This window comes from Adiantum capillus-veneris, chromosome 12 (genome assembly GCF_014529385.1).
Source record: "Adiantum capillus-veneris isolate H3 chromosome 12, ASM1452938v2, whole genome shotgun sequence".
Lineage (NCBI taxonomy): Eukaryota > Viridiplantae > Streptophyta > Polypodiopsida > Polypodiales > Pteridaceae > Adiantum > Adiantum capillus-veneris.
In genome coordinates, this window is record NC_140942.1 from 37,322,544 (window position 1) to 37,339,549 (window position 17,006).

The 17,006-nt window shown below is 42.3% G+C and overlaps 1 protein-coding gene across 1 annotated transcript in view; it reads right to left on the reverse strand.

Annotated features, from left to right (window-relative positions):
• Nucleotides 1-17,006, reverse strand: part of LOC147445590 (Chaperone DnaJ-domain superfamily protein) — a 58,106-nt gene continuing 41,100 nt past the window's right edge. Inside the window, exons 2-6 of the mRNA XM_086525053.1 lie at nt 1,841-2,701; nt 1,655-1,740; nt 1,421-1,555; nt 558-692; nt 1-438 (exon numbers count right to left, since the gene is read on the reverse strand). Of these exons, the coding sequence (XP_086381179.1) occupies nt 261-438; nt 558-692; nt 1,421-1,555; nt 1,655-1,740; nt 1,841-2,701 (1,395 nt within the window). The 3' untranslated portion in view covers nt 1-260. The remainder of the gene's footprint in view (nt 439-557; nt 693-1,420; nt 1,556-1,654; nt 1,741-1,840; nt 2,702-17,006) is intronic.

The following is a 17,006-nucleotide window of genomic DNA, read 5'->3' on the forward strand; positions in this document are numbered from 1 at the left end:
GGACGCAATATTGTCAAGTCTCAATTGCAATCAACGGCATGACATCTACTTACATGAAAGTTGTCAGAAAGAAGTCTTCCTTAAAATTGCACGTCTCAATATGAGCGCAACAGCTGTTGCTGTTGCCCTGAAGACATTATTTAGCAATTTGTCCAACAAGATCAGTTCTCAATGATATATCGCTCTTTACATTAGTTGTGGACAATTCTCTAACAGATGAGGAGTTCCATTGCTCATATGCCCAAACCAAGCAGATAAAGCTAACCAACCCTGAGTAGCAGTGCAGCTAGCACCTGTCTTGCCTCCCAGTAGACCACATTATCCATTACAAGCTTTTCACCACTCTCAGTAGAACCTCGATATCGGATCTTGATGTCAAATCTACTCAGAAGCTTGCACGTAATCTGTTGACCATCAGGCAGGACATCAATTGCTGGGCTGTGTGATCAACATTCCAGTAGACATGCAATGAACAGGTGAAATGGCCGGTTGGGGAGAGAAATAAAAACCAAAAAAGCACCGGTTAGTGCCTCAGTGCGAGCAACTTGAATCTACACCACTGAAGCACCCTCAAAGCTGCCGTCACAAATAAAGTCTGGTGGCCACCCCAAAGAGATCTCTCCCTTCTTCTAATAAGCTCTGTATCTAGAGTCTTGTAAGCTATACCGAATATATACATTGCTGGATGAAGCCTGAAAACCCACAAACAAACAAACAATTACATATAGCCTCCATAGCCAGTAAACCAACAGCTATTGGATACAATATCATGCAAGGCAAATGTTTTTATCATTGAAAACCCAAAAGAGGAAACATTTGGATGCTGCAACAGTGAAGGGACTAGCAACATCAAACTCTTCGAAATGAAAGAACAATGGCACAAAACATCCAAAAATATTCTTCGATGTGTTATTGATAGATGCCCCCCAAGAATGCATTTTCTCACAATTCATGTAATTGATTTTTCCCGCTAAAAGGATGATATTCTTTCACCCATGCACCAAAAATTCCTGACACTGAAGATGCATTAATAACAAGCTTCCTTAACCGCCCTAACAGTAGGGCAAAGTTCACACAAGGCCGGACATAGCTCAGACACCCATCCTGATGTCTCGGGTCGTAACGCTTCCCCCCTTATTTTTAATTGCTGTCCTCAGCAATATCCTCGGCTATAAAACTGAGAAAATGACTCTTCAATGTGCACAATTACTCCCTAAACAGTGATATGCATCCATGCCGAAGTAGCAAAGCGAACAATGCAAGTACATATAGCAACAGAAAATGGAGACGACTCCTGCCAAAAAAAAAGTGCACGTGTATTAATATGTATGATCACTTGGAACCCAGGGCACTCATGCCTGTTCAAACACCTAGACAGAATCATGAAAACCCTTGACAACATAATGACAAGTCCACTTACAAACCCAGATGTTTGCCTGCCCAGTCAGGTGATGCTCCAGCGTGCTTTGATCCTCTCTGCCACCTACGAAAGAGCGTTTCTATGTACCAACCTCCAATGTCATGCTTCTCACAGCGTGGCTCAAAAAGCCAATACCTGAACCATATCATTACAAAACCGAAACGATTAACAGCCAATCAGAAGCTTCACTAAGAAAATGTGCTTTTGGTAGAGATTATCAGTCATGGCACCTACTTGCTCGATGGCAATCGTGCACGGGTTGATTTACACTCGCACAACATCCTCCGGCCATCAATCTTGAACCAATGCATGTGGTTCACCTGCGTTGTACCACAAAATCCTCAAATACAAGAGACATGGATAGAGATTCAGGACACTGGTTTGCAAAATCAAAAAAGATATGTACATGCTAAAGCATACCCCAGGTGTCCTGAACTGCCAAATGATGTGAGTCTGTTCACCACAACATGAGTAAACCTTTCCTTTTTCTCCAGATTCAGTCATATTGAGGCCAACAATTGTACCTAACATGACCTCCTGAACCTTTGAAGGCCCATGATTTGAGCATTCATCGTGGCATAAATACACAGTAATCTCATCTAGAACCTTAGCATCAGAAACACGAGCACTTGATGCTGTCTTTGACTCCGATCTGGTGGCTCTTGCCACCAAATTACCATACAAATAGAACTCCAAATCCACAAATGCACTTTGATCATGGTCTGCTGTCGTTCTTGCTTGCAGGTCTGTTCTTCTACGTATGCTTTCCGACTTATCAGTGCATGATGTATGAAGAGCCTTTCTCAAAGATGGTGAAGAGCTATGAAGAAGTTGAGAATGTACAGAAGCCTCAAGTTTTGGATTGCTCTCTTCTAAAAGAGCTTTTGGGCCCACCTGCAGAACTGCACCAATGAACTTTTGCCCAGAAACCAAGTGCAGCACTTCCAGTTCTTCAACTTCTGCCCTCTCCTCAGCCTCAAAGCAATCCGGAAGAGCAAAATCATCATTCTCAATATCTGGACCAAAGAAGGCTCTGTGCATAGCTTCTTGTAGATTTTCTCTGAGGTCATCATAAAACCTTCCTCCAGTTCCAATCTCACGTCCATGGACCATGTTCATCACCATTCTTCTATACCATCTCAGCCATTCCACAACATCCCCATCTGTCTTGACATAGTCGACCACAATATCCCTTTCCATGTTATGTGTCATTTTGCCTGATTGTGAAAGCTCTCGAAGATAAGCATCATATTGTGCTCGTCCTGCCGGAGTTGAGAGGATCTGCAGGTGTGAATGGTGGGCGAGGTCACAAATACACACTTCATGCCTGTAGTTTGAAAATACAATGAACAAAACAATTACCAACCTTTAAAGAGACTCAGTTAACATCATTGCCATCTCTCTCTCTCTTTCTCATTGCCAAGTGTGGTAGATTGGTTATGCCATTTCCCTCTTGAATAACAGGTCTTGAGTTCAACTCTCCTCGTCGGATAGATCTTTAACGTCACTTGGAATAGTTTCCTACAACGTTAAAATACTCTTCTTCTCGGGTGTGTGTGTGGGTGGGTGTGTGTGTGCTAATAAAAAGAGGAAAATGGTATAAACTTTCTATCACCCAAGTGTGATAGATTGGTTATGCCATTTCCCTCTTGAATAACAGATCTTGAGTTCAACTCTCCTCGTCGGATAGATCTTTAAGGTCACCTGGGATAGTTTCCTACGACGTTAAAATACTCTTCTTCTCGTCCGGGGGGGGGGGGGGGGGGGGGGGGGGGGGGGTGCACGTGCGCGCACGCTAATAAAAAGAGGAAAACGGTATAAACTTTCCACCACCCAAGTGTGGTAGATTGCTTATGCCATTTTCCTCTTGAATAACAGTTAACATCATTGCCATCTCTCTCTCTTTCTCATTGCCAAGTGTGGTAGATTGGTTATGCCATTTCCCTCTTGAATAACAGGTCTTGAGTTCAACTCTCCTCATCGGATAGATCTTTAACGTCACTTGGAATAGTTTCCTACAACGTTAAAATACTCTTCTTCTCGGGTGTGTGTGTGGGTGGGTGTGTGTGCTAATAAAAAGAGGAAAATGGTATAAACTTTCTATCACCCAAGTGTGATAGATTGGTTATGCCATTTCCCTCTTGAATAACAGATCTTGAGTTCAACTCTCCTCGTCGGATAGATCTTTAAGGTCACTTGGGATAGTTTCCTACGACGTTAAAATACTCTTCTTCTCGTCGGGGGGGGGGGGGGGTGCATGTGCGCGCACGCTAATAAAAAGAGGAAAACGGTATAAACTTTCCACCACCCAAGTGTCGTAGATTGCTTATGCCATTTTCCTCTTGAATAACACTTAACATCATTGCCATCTCTCTCTCTTTCTCATTGCCAAGTGTGGTAGATTGGTTATGCCATTTCCCTCTTGAATAACAAGTCTTGAGTTCAACTCTCCTCGTCGGATAGATCTTTAAGGTCACTTGGAATAGTTTCCTACAACGTTAAAATACTCTTCTTCTTGGGTGTGTGTGTGGGTGTGGGTGTGCTAATAAAAAGAGGAAAATGGTATAAACTTTCTATCACCCAAGTGTGATAGATTGGTTATGCCATTTCTCTCTTGAATAACAGATCTTGAGTTCAAATCTCCTCGTCGGATAGATCTTTAAGGTCACTTGCGGCCTACTTGACACATGAAGAGATCCACCTCGGGGTTTGGAACTGCAACGGGGATCTATGGGACACCCAGAGAGACTTGAGGAGGTGATGAGAGGACATGACATCATTATTTTGACAGACACACATGAGAGTCCAGAGCGGAGTCTACCAAAGATTCCGGGCATTCACTAGGAGTCCTCACATTGAGAGAGCATCCGCCAACACACCACAGGAGGGTCAGGAGGGGTAGCTATACTCTTCAAACAGGGATTCCGAAGCAGGATACGGATTGTTGCACGAGACCCACATGCCCGTTACCTCTCAATCCATTTGAGCTATCACAGGCCAGGACTGTCTACATCGCCCTCTGCTACTTCGCCCCCTCAGGCTCCAAATTTGCTACCACAGAGATAGCAGGGGAGGGGAGGAGAGGCCATCCCCATACACATGCTTGTCATATGAGATTATGGAGTACTCTACACTAGGGGAAGTCTTCCTTACGGGAGACTTCAACGCCAGGACAGGTAGGATAGGACAGGTAGGAATCAACGTGAGACATACGACACAGAGGACCTGGTGGCATTGTTTGCCATACAGGAGGAGGCCACCATGAGAGACTCAGCAGACACAACTCGCACCACAGAGTATGGCCATCATTTGCTCAGATTAGGCTTCCAACACTACCTCGTTATTTATAACAGGATGGCACAATGGCCTACTTCAGGAGGACTGGTGCATACCACATGGAGTTGCAGTCGGGGGCGGAGAAGCACCCAACCCAAACATGGAGTAGGCTCATGTATGCCTCATACATCATAGGAAGAGGCCACCCATCTACTTAGCTCTTTCACCATCCCACCCATACCAATTGGAGGCGACCACACCTATCTTGCACTCTTCTTCACTAGCGATGCCACACCCCACACTGTAACAAATTGCTGACGTGTCAAAGCCCTAAAGAATGGAGCCAACTTGCAGATGTCGACCGAGGGGCCTAAACCCTAAGAAGAACAAGTAATAGAAGAAGAAGTCCTACCAACTTATGGGGAGCCCATCTGATGGGGCCCCAAGTGACAAAAGGATAAAAATAAAGCAGGACTTTCACACACACACACACACACACACAAAAAGAGGCTTGCGGAAGATTTCCGAAAATTGCGCTGGCATGATGACGTGGCAGGTTGTACGGATTTCCGTGTTTTGCGTTGGTTGATTACGTGGCAAGCTGTACGGATTTTCGAAAATTGCGATGGCATGATGACGTGGCAGGTTGTACGGATTTCCGTGTTTTGCGTTGGTTGATTACGTGGCAAGCTGTACGGATTTCCGTAAATTACGCTGGCGGCTTTTTGGCTTTGCTTTTGGACCAGATGCTTTTGAGTTTAAGGGCTTTTTACTGTAAACCGCTTTTGGGGCCTAGGGCCTTCATATGAGGCTAGGGCTCCATCTCTGGCATGCTTCCTGGAGAAGGTGCAAAGTCTGGAGTATCGGCTTGTACTATGTTGATGCAATATAAAGAAATACCGAAAGGGGCGCCAAGGTTTAGGGCCAATACTCTCTGGGGTGGAATTCCGCCACTCCATGTCGCGTGTCGTCTCTCTCTCTCAATTCAGTTGAAGTGTTAAAAGTCTGTGCAGTCTGTTCTTTTCTATTGGCACGTGGTGCCCGTCTTGTGACACACACACCCATGACGCGCACCCCTCACACCACGATCCATTTCACACATGAGCTAGCCCCCTTATACTCGGTAGAGATCAAGAAGGGACTCCTCCTAGCCCGATTTCGGCAACATAACCGCAATAGGAGGCTTCACAGATAAAATCCCCATGCAAAAGGTGACTTCCCCGGAGGATACGAACACTTTCTCAAACCTGGCAAGAATCCGTAGCACACTAAATTCTCTATTTTTCGCCTTGAAAATGCACCAATGATTCCCTCGCTTCCTCGAGGCTACTCGGGGTATCAATTAGGGTCAAAACCCTTAACCTGCAAAACTACATAGTATGCTATAATTTACTATATCGGGCTCCATTTCGCGCGCCAATCGCATTCGTAGCAAGGCCTCAAGCTCCTGCATCTATAGGGCTACTTGCCCTTTGAATCAAACGAGATTTCTCGCGTGAAATCTCTTCAAATTCACCTGTACTACCTATGGGGGATTAACAATTAGCTAATCCAATACCTGTGCAAGAGGCTCTTGCCTCAGCAATCGCGCATGAACCAACACAACTGTATATATAGATGAAAAGCCCTCGAGCGAGGTATCATGTTTTTGTATTCAAAGGGGGAGAGAGATGCACGAGAGCGGAATCATCATGCTACATAGAGCAAGGGAGAAGACAAACTTTCCATTAAAGTTGTGATCACCTGCACCCACTACTCACTCACACACTAGTAGTTCACATTGAATAAATTTCAGCCTCCTCTCTCAGTTTGGGCGCCCCCTCTTCATGCTGAGTCGGGCAAAATGATATGGAGCGGCCAAGTGTCCACTTTGCCTCTTTTGAGTTAATTTCCTAGTACCCGCCAACTTGTAAGTGTCGCGTGAGGCCTAGATGACTTTGAATTGAGACTAGACACCCTTTTATTGCTCGGATTTTACTCTCGACTGGCCTGACCATCTCGTGGCGACTTGCTCTTCCCAACTGCAGGTGAAACTCTCGGTCGTCGGCCGTTTCACACTCGCCACACAATTGTTAGGTTAAAGGCCTGAATAACCCCTTTAGTACATTTTTATACTTTGTCTAGGTTCACATTGTACCTGGACACATTTTTAAAGGTCACTTATAATAAAAGTGGGAAAGCCCAAAAACTCAACAAGTGAGTTTTCCCCAATCGTGCGAGCTCTCCCTCTCTCTGATTTCGATCTGTAGCGCTACCCTCTTGCTGCACTCGCACCTGGCTACATCCGGCCCAGACCTACACTCTTCCACCTCGCGTATCTCCCGGTAGCCTCTCCTTCGCGCTTTCAACTGGTATCAAAGCCCTAGGGTCCGAAACAGGCCCTGCGCAAGCTGCTGGACAGCAAGCTATATTGCTTTCCCACGACGATTTTCACTTCCATCACGAAGCCCCTTGCTTCTAGGGTCAAGAAGGTCACCAAAACTGCCAAAACACGCTGTTTTTAGGTTATTACAGGTTATAACAGCAATACGCAAGTGTACCAAATTTATGAGATCACATGTATTGATGTTTTGTGCGAGGATTTGAGTGAAAAGCTGAGTGCAGGTGATTTAAATCGCATATTCATCTGAAAATTCAGATTTGGACAGTTTCATGTAAAGAAATTGTGGTCTATCGTATGCAAAGTCTTGTGGTTGCTCCTATTTGCTAAAATTTTTAGCCTATTGCATCTCTCTTGTATACACACTTGTGGTTGAGTTAAGATGGCTGCTACCTCTTCCGCATCTGACACTAAAAGTTTCATGGAAATCAAACGGTTCGATGGTCAAGCCTTCGACCTTTGGCAAGAACGCATGCAAGGTATCCTTTTCTTAAAGGATTGTGAAGATGCATTGGAAGAGAATAAGCCGCAAGGTTTGCCTGATTTAGAGTGGGCCAGATTGAATAAGAAGGCCATGGCTTACATCAAAATGGCTATCAATGATGGCATTTTGACGGACATCATGCGTTTGGACTCTGCTTATGCAATATGGCAAAAGCTAAAGTCCAATTATGAGAACACAATGCCTATGAACCAAGTGCATTTGATGCGAAAGTCGGTGAATATGCAACTTGATGACTCGAAGTCAGCTTCTAAGCATTTGAGTGCTTTTACAGGTGTATTGAGTCAGTTGAAGGACAGTGGGCTTCAACAATTTGATGATAAGATGAAAGTTATTTTCTTGCTTATGACATTGCCAGATACTTGGGAAACATTGGTTGTTTCCTTGAGTAACAGTCCCAGCCTCACGTATGACGGTGTGAGAGGGTCTATTCTCAATGAAGAGATTAAACGCAAGTCTAGTGGGGAAGGTGGCAGTTCTGCCTACAATGCAAGAGGTAGAAATCAAAAGCGTGATGCGGGCAACGGGACTCAAAATAGAAGTAAGAGAAAGACAAAGCATAAGGATGTCACTTGCTATCAATGTGGCAGAAAGGGTAACAAGAAACCCGATTACAGGTATTTCAAGAAAGAGCAAGATACGAAGAAGAAAGCGCAAGAAAAGAAGAAGAAAGATGAGAAGAAAGGAGAAAAATCAGCAAGTGATTCCTCCAAGGATGCTAAAAATGCAAATGTATCCTCTAGTGTGGTCATTGAGGAGTTGTCAGACGTTGAGGAAATTTTGGTTGCGGTTTCATGCCCCTCAGATTTGGTGATAGCTAATGCAGAAGACATGCTTATCTCGAAGAAAGATATCATTGATGCATTGCTAAGTTAATGATGGCCTATCCCAGTCTTGGATAGTAGATTCTGCTGCATCTTTCCATGTGACTCCATCTTTGGAGTGTTTTGCTATATATATTGCACGCAATTATGGCAAGGTGTACCTTGGTGATAATTTTGCTTGCAATATTGAGGGAATGGGTACCATGCGCTTGGCTCTTAACAATGGTTAAGAGCTTCTATTGAATGATGTCAGTTTTGTACTAGGCATTAAGAAAAGTTAGCTATCAGTTTGCCAGTTAGATGCGCATGGTTTTACTACCATCTTTGTTGGGGGTTCATGGAAGTTGCTTAAGGGCTCTATGCTTGTTGCAAAAGGGTGTAAAAGAGGTACTTTGCACTATCTTCGATGTAAAGCTTTGCCTAGAAAGTTTCTTGCTATTACTGAAGTTGCTTCACATACGAAATTGTGGCATAAGAGACTTGACCATATGAGCCAAAAGGGTATTGATATACTTTCCTCTTTGAAGAGGGTTGATATAAAAGGCAAAAACTTGGATTTTTGTAACGATTGTCTTTATGGAAAGCAAAAGAAATCTTCTTATTACTATGGTGTCTCTCACAAAGCTAATCCTCTTGATCTTATTCACTCCGATGTATGCACTATGCGTATTAAGTCTTTTGGTGGTGCATTGTATTTGTTACATTCATTGATGACTGTACTAGGAAAGGATGGGTGCATTTGTTGAAAAGTAAGAGTGAGACTTTTAATGCTTTTAAGAAGTTTCATGCTTTTGTCACTACTCAAACGAGTGCTAAGCTTAAAGAGGAGAATATGTATTTGCTGAATTTCAACGTTTCTGTGATGATAATGGGATCAAAAGAAAGTTAACAGCCCCTTATAATCCGTCTTCGAATGGTGTGGCTGAGAGGTACAACCGTACTTTATGTGAGAGAGTGCGTTGCATGTTGTCCATTGCTAATCTTTCCCAAGAGTTTTGGAGAGAGGCATTAAAAACTACAGTTCATATTTGCAATCGCTCTCCGAATAGTACGCTAAAAAATGACATTCCAAAGGAGGTTTGGTCTGGCGAACCTGCCTCTTATGATCATTTAAGAGTATTTCACTGTAAAGCTTTTGTTCATGTACGCAATGACTTGAGAACAAAGCTTGATATGAAGTCCATTAAAGGAGTCTTCCTAGGTTATGGAGAAGAAGGTGAAATGGGCTATAGAGTATGGTTACCACAATTTAGAAAGGTAATTCGCAGGTGAGATGTAGTGTTCAATGAGGCAAAATTGCTTAAGAATGCTACAAAATCTGATTCTGACAAGAAAACGGTCAGATTTCAACCTTTCATGCCACCCATTGATGTTGAAAAAGAGCCTCATGATGCATTACCGCAAGCTGAAATTGATAATCAGCCGGTTAACCTTGAGCCAGAAGAGGTAGGACATGATATTGATACTCCTAACGAGGATGGACAGCCACCTGAATTTGGCTGAAAATGATTTTCAGTAGCATGATAGAGCTGAAAATGAGTTGCCTCATGAGTAGAGCCGTTGCCTGAGAATGTAGATCATTGGGTACGTAGGTCAACTCGTTTGAGAAGACAACCGCAGAGATTTAATCCCTCTTTGCATCATGTGGGAGCTTGCAATGCAAGAGAAAATGAAATCCTTGTATGCAAATGATACTTGGGATCTTGTGCCATTGTCTAAAGGGAGAAAGGCTCTTCCTAACAAATGGGTGTACAAGATTAAGATCATGGATGAAAAACCAAGTACAAGGCAAGGTTAGTTGCCAAAGGATATGCATAGAAGGAAGAAATTGATTTTCAAGAATCTTTTCCCCTGTTGTAAAGCTTACAACGTCACGTGTCCTTTTTGCTCTCGTTGCGGTGCTTGATTTTGAATTGAATCAAATGGATGTAAAGATTGTTGGGTTAAAGGCCTAAATAACCCCTTTTTGTACATTTTTATACTTTGTCCAGGTTCATATGAACCTGGACACATTTTTTTTAAGTCACTTATAAAAAAAGTAGGAAAACCCAAAACTCACTTATTGAGTTTTTCCCAAAAACGTGAGCTCTCTCTCTCTCCCTGCTTCGATCTCTAGCGCTTCCTCTCTATTGCACTCCGCCTCCTCCTTCTAGTCCCAATCCTGCACTACCTCGCGACGCGCACCTACCGGTACCTTCTGCTTTGCGCTTTCAACTGGTATCAGAGTCCTAGGGTTTCAAAACAAACCTGCGCAGTCTGCTGGACAACGAGTTAAAATTTCTCTCACGTGATCAATTTCGCTTCCATCGCCAAGCTCCTTGCTGCCGAGGTTAGAAAGATAACCAAATCTGCTAAAACAACCCAAAACATGTTGTTTTTAGGTCAAAACAAGTGATTTACAGGTTATAACAGGTCAAAACAGCAATACGCAGGTGTACCAAAGTTGTGGGATCACATGTATTGATGTTTGTCGCGACAAATTGAGTGAAAAACTAAGTACAAGTGCTTGAAATTGCACATTTCAGCTGAAATTTCAGATTTGGACAGTTTCATGTAAAGAAATTGTGGTCTATCGTATGCAAAGTCTTGTGGTTGCTCCTATTTGCTTATGACATTGCCAGATACTTGGGAAACATTGGTGGTCTCCTTGAGCAACAGTCCCACCCTCATGTATGACGGTGTGAGAGGGTCTATTCTCAATCAAGAGATTAGACGCAAGTCTAGTGGGGAAGGTGGCAGTTCTGCCTGCTCTGCAAGAGGTAGACATTAAGAGCGTGATGCGGGCAACATGACTCAAAATAGAAGTAAGAGCAAGACAAAGGATAAGGATGTCACTTGTTATCAACGTGGCAGAAAGGGTCAAAAAGAAACCAGATTGCAGGTATTTCAAGAAAGAGCAAGAAAGGAAGAAGGAAACGCAAGAAAAGAAAAAGAAAGATGAGAAGAAAGGGGAAAAATCAGCAAGTGATTCCTCCAAGGATGCTAAAAATGCAAATGTATCCTTGTGGTCATTGAGGAGTTGACAAACGTTGAGGAAATTTTGGTTGCGGATTCATGCCCCTCAAATTTGGTGATAGCTAATGCAAAAGACATGCTTATCTCAAAGAAAGATGTCATTGATGCATTGCTTAGTGCTAATGATGGTCTATCTCAATCTTGCATAGTAGATTCCGGTGCCTCTTTCCATGTGACTCCCTCTTTGGAGTGTTTTGCTACATATGCTGCAGACAATTACAGCAAGGTGTACCTTGGTGATAATTTTGCTTGAAACATTGAGAGAATGGGTATCATGCGTTTGGCTCTTAACAATGGTCAAGAGCTTGTGTTGAATGATGTCAGGTTTGTACCAAGCATTAAGAAAAGTTTGCTATCTGTTGGCCAGTTAGATGCACATGGTTATACGACCATTTTTTTCTCAGGGTTCATGGAAGTTGCTTAAGGGCTCTATGCTTGTTGCAAAAGGGTCTAAAAGAGGTACTTTGTACTATCTTCGATGCAAAGCTTTGCCTGGCAAGTTTCTTGTTGTTACTGAAGTTGCTTCACACACGGAATTGTGGCATAAGAGACTTGGCCATATGAGCCAGAAGGGTATTGATGTGCTTTCCTCTCTGAAGAGGGTTGATGTAAAAGGCAAAAAACTTGGATTTTTGTAACGATTGTCTTTATGGAAAGCAAAAGAAATCTTTTTATTACTTTGGTATCTCTCGCAAAGCTAATCCTCTTGATCTTATTCACTCTGATGTATGCACTATGCCTGTTAAGTCTTTTGGTGGTGCATTATATTTTGTTACATTCATTGATGACTGTACTAGGAAAAGATGGGTGCATTTGTTGAAAAGTAAGAGTGAGACTTTTAATGCTTTTAAGAAGTTTCATGCTTTTGTCACTACGCAAAAGAGTACTAAGCTTAAATGTCTCAGATCTGATAATGGAGAAGAATATATATCTGCTGAATTTCAGCGTTTTTGTGATGAAAATGGGATTAAAAGGGAGTTGACAGTCCTTTATAATCCGTCTTCTAATGGTGTGGCTGAGAGGTATAATCGTACTTTATGCGAGAGAGTGCGTTGCATGTTGTCCGCCGCTAATCTTTTCCAAGAGTTTTGGGGGGAGGCATTGAAAACTGCAGTACATATTTGTAATCGCTCTCCTAATAGTATGCTGAAAAATGACATTCAAGAGGAGGTTTGGTCTGACAAACCTGCCTCTTATGATCATTTGAGAGTATTTGGCTGCAAAGCTTTCGTTCATGTACGAAATGACTTGAGAACAAAGCTTAATATGAAGTCCATTAGTGGAGTCTTCCTAGGTTATGGGAAAGAAGGTGAAATGGGCTATAGAGTGTGGTTACCACAGTTTACAAAGGTAATACGCAGCCAAGATGTAGTGTTCAATGAGGTAAAATTGCTTAAAAATGCAACAAAATCTGATGCTGACAAGAAAACGATCAAATTTCAGCCTTCCGTGCCACCCATTGATGTTGAAAAAGAGCCTCATGATGCATTACCACAAGCTGAAATTGATAATCAGCCGGTTAACCTTGAGCCAGAAGAGGTAGGAGATGATATTGATGCTCCTAATGAGGATGGATAGCCACCTCGATTGGCTGAAGATGATTTTCAACAGCATGATAGAGCTAAAAATGAGTTGCCTTATGATGTAGAACCGTTGCCTGAGAATGTAGATCATTGGGTATGCAAGTCAACTCGTTTGAGAAGGCAACCGCATAGATTTAACCCCTCTTTGAATCATGTAATGTTGACAGATGACGGTGAACCTCTTACATATAAAGAGGCCAAATCATGTGAATCAAGCAGTAAGTGGAAGCTTGCAATGCAAGAGGAAATGAAATCCTTGTATGCAAATGATACTTGGGATATTGTGCCATTGCCTAAAGGGAGAAAGGTTCTTCCTAACAAATGGGTGTACAAGATTAAGATTGTGGATGAAAAACCCAAGTATAAGGCAAGATTGGTTGCAAAAGGATATGCACAGATAGAAGGAATTGATTTTCAAGAAATCTTTTCCCCTGTTGTAAAGCTTACGACTTTACGTGTCCTTTTTGCTCTTGTTGCGGTGCTTGATTTGGAATTGAATCAAATGTATGTAAAGACAACGTTTTTGCATGGTGACATTGAAGAGAACATATACATGAAACAACCTGAAGGTTTTGTAGTTCCTACACGTGAGGAACTAGTATGCAAACTGAAAAGGGTTCTTCTGTATGATTTGAGACAATCATCACGACAGTGGTATAAGAAGTTTGACACTTTTATGCTGTCTCAAGGCTTTAAACACAGCCATGCAGATCATTCTTTGTATACGAAAAGGGATGAAGATGGTAGTCCCATCATACTTGTTCTCTATGTTGATGACATGCATCTTGCCCGGAAACATAAGACTAGTCTTGATGCTCTGAAACGTAAGCTAAATTCAGCATTTGCTATGAAGGATTGTGGTGATGCAGAGCATATTTTGGGCATGCGTATTAAAAGAGATAGAAAGCTGAAATTGTTGTTTTTATCTCAAGAAAGGTACATTGCAAAAGTACTTGACAGGTTTAATATGGCTGATGCTAAGCCTCTTGGAGTACCTTTATCTCCATACACTAAGCTTAGCAAAGCAGATTGCCCAAAGGATGAGGTGACATTGAAAGCAATGAAGGGAATCCCTTATGCATCAGCTTGTGGTTCTCTTATGTATGCTACGGTTGCCACTCGTCCTGACATTGCTTATGCAGTGGGAGTTGTTAGTCGATACATGTCGAATCTTGGCAAAGCGCATTGGGAAGCTATCAAATGAATTCTAAGATATTTGAAAGGTACACAATCAAAGTGTATTTGTTATGGCAAAAGTGACTTAAAGTTGCAGAGATATTGCGATGCAGACATAGCAAGTGACATGGATACCAGGAAATCTACCAGTGGATATGTATTTGCCATTGTTGGTGGTGCAGTCTCTTGGTGTTCTAGGTTATAGAAAATTGTGGCATTGAGTACTACTGAGGCTGAATATATTTCAGCCACAGAGGCTTCAAAGGAGGCCATTTGGTTGAGCAGACTTGCAAAAGAACTTGGCATGCCTGCTCATACACCTGTGTTGGGTTGTGATAGCCAAAGTGCTGTCTATTTAGCCAAAAATGCCATGTTTCATGCGCGTATCAAACACATAGATTTGCGGTACCACTTCGTTCGACAGGTATTGGAGGATGGTCTAGTTACCTTGACTAAAATCCATACAGAGGATAACCCTGCAGATGTTCTCACCAAGAGCCTTGCTAAGGCTCAACATGAGCATTGCATACAGCTGGTGGGAGTTGGTTAACTTAAAGGCGTCATTTATGCCTTTAAATGGGAGGTTATTGGGTTAAAGGCCTAAATAAGCCCTTTTTGTACATTTTTATACTTTGTCCAGGTTCAATATGAACCTGGACACATTTTTTTAAAGTCAGTTATAATAGAAGTGGGAAAACCCAAAACTCACTTATTGAGTTTTCCCCAAAAACGTGAGCTCTCTCTCTCTCCCTGCTTCGATCTCTAGCGGTTCCTCTCTATTGCACTCCGCCTCTGCTTCTTGTCCCAATCCTGCACTACATCGCGACGCGGACCTACCGGTACCTTCTGCTTCGCGCTTTCAAAGACAACGTTTTTGCATGGTGACATTGAAGAGGACATATACATGAAACAACTTGAGGGTTTTGTAGTTTCTACACGTGAGAAACTAGTATGCAAACTGAAAAGGGCTCTGTATGGTTTGAGACAATCATCACGGCAGTGGTATAAGAAGTTTGACAATTTTATGTTGTGTTAAGGCTTTAAACGCAGCCATGCAGATCATTGTTTGTATACAAAAAGAGATAAAGATGGTAGTACCATCATACTTGTTCTCTATATTGATGACATGTTGCTTGCCGGGAGACATAAGACTAGTCTCGATGCTTTGAAACGTAAGCTAAATTCAACTTTTGCTATGAAGGATTTAGGTGATGCAAAGCATATTCTGGGCATGCATATTAAAAGAGATAGAAAGCTAAAATTGCTCTTTTTATCTCAAGAAAAGTACATTGCAAAGTACTTGACAGATTTAATATAGCTGATGTTAAACCTCTTGGAGTACCTTTACCTCCATACACTAAGCTTAGCAAAGCAGATTGCCCAAAGAATGAGGTAGCATTGAAAGCAATGAAGGAAACCCCTTATGCATCAGCTTGTGGTTCTCTTATGTATGTTATGGTTGCCACTCGTCCCGACATTGCTTATGCAGTGGGAGTTGTTTGTCGATACATGTCGAATCCTGGCAAAGTGCATTGGGAAGCTGTCAAATGCATTATGAGATATTTACAAGGTACACAATCAAAGTGTATTTGTTATGGCAAAAGTGACTTAAAGTTGCAAGGATATTGTGATGCAGACATAAAAGGTGACATGGATACCAGGAAATCTACTAGTGGATATGTTTTTGCTATTACTGGTGGTACAGTCTCTTGGTGTTCTAGGTTGCAGAAAATTGTGGCACTGAGTACTACTGAGGCTGAATACATTTCAACCACATAGGCTTCAAACGAGGCCATTTGGTTGGGCAGACTTGCAAAAGAACTTGGCATACCTGCTCATACTCCAGTGTTGGGATGTGATAGCCAGAGTGCTCTCTATTTGGTAAAAAATGCCATGTTCTATGCGCGTACCAAACACATAGATGTGCGGTACCACTTCATACGTCAGGTATTGGAGGATGGTCTAGTCACCTTGACTAAGATCAATACACAGGATAACCATGCAGATGTTCTCACCAAGAGTCTTGCTAAGGCTCAACATGAGCATTGCATACAGCTTGTGGCAGTTGGTTAACTTAAAGGCATCATTTATACCTTTAAGTGGGAGGTTGTTTGGTTAAAGGCCTAAATAACCCCTTTTTAAACTTTGTCCGGGTTCAATATGAACCTGGACACATTTTTTTAAAGTCACTTATAATAAAAGTGGGAAAACCCAATACTCACTTATTGAGTTTTCCCCAAAAACGTGAGCTCTCTCTCTCTCTCCCTGCTTCGATCTCTAGCGCTTCCTCTCTATTGCACTCCGCCTCCTCCTTCTTGTCCCAATCCTGCACTACATCGCAACGCGCACCTACAAGTACCTTCTGCTTCGCGCTTTCAAAGACGACGGTTTTGCATGGTGACATTGAAGAGGACATATACATGAAACAACTTGAGGGTTTTGTAGTTCCTACACGTAAGAAACTAGTATGCAAACTGAAAAGGGCTCTGTATGGTCTGAGACAATCATCACGGCAATGGTATAAGAAGTTTGACACTTTTATGTTGTCTCAAGGCTTTAACGCAGCCATGCAGATCATCGTTTGTATACGAAAAGGGATGAAGATGGTAGTACCATCATACTTGTTCTCTATATTGATGACATGCTACTTGCTGGGAGACATAAGACTAGTCTCGATGCTTTGAAACGTAAGCTAAATTCAACTTTTGCTATGAAGGATTTGGGTGATGCAAAGCATATTCTGGGCATGCGTATTAAAAGAGATAGAAAGCTAAAATTGCTCTTTTTATCTCAAGAAAAGTACATTGCAAAGTACTTGACAGATTTAATA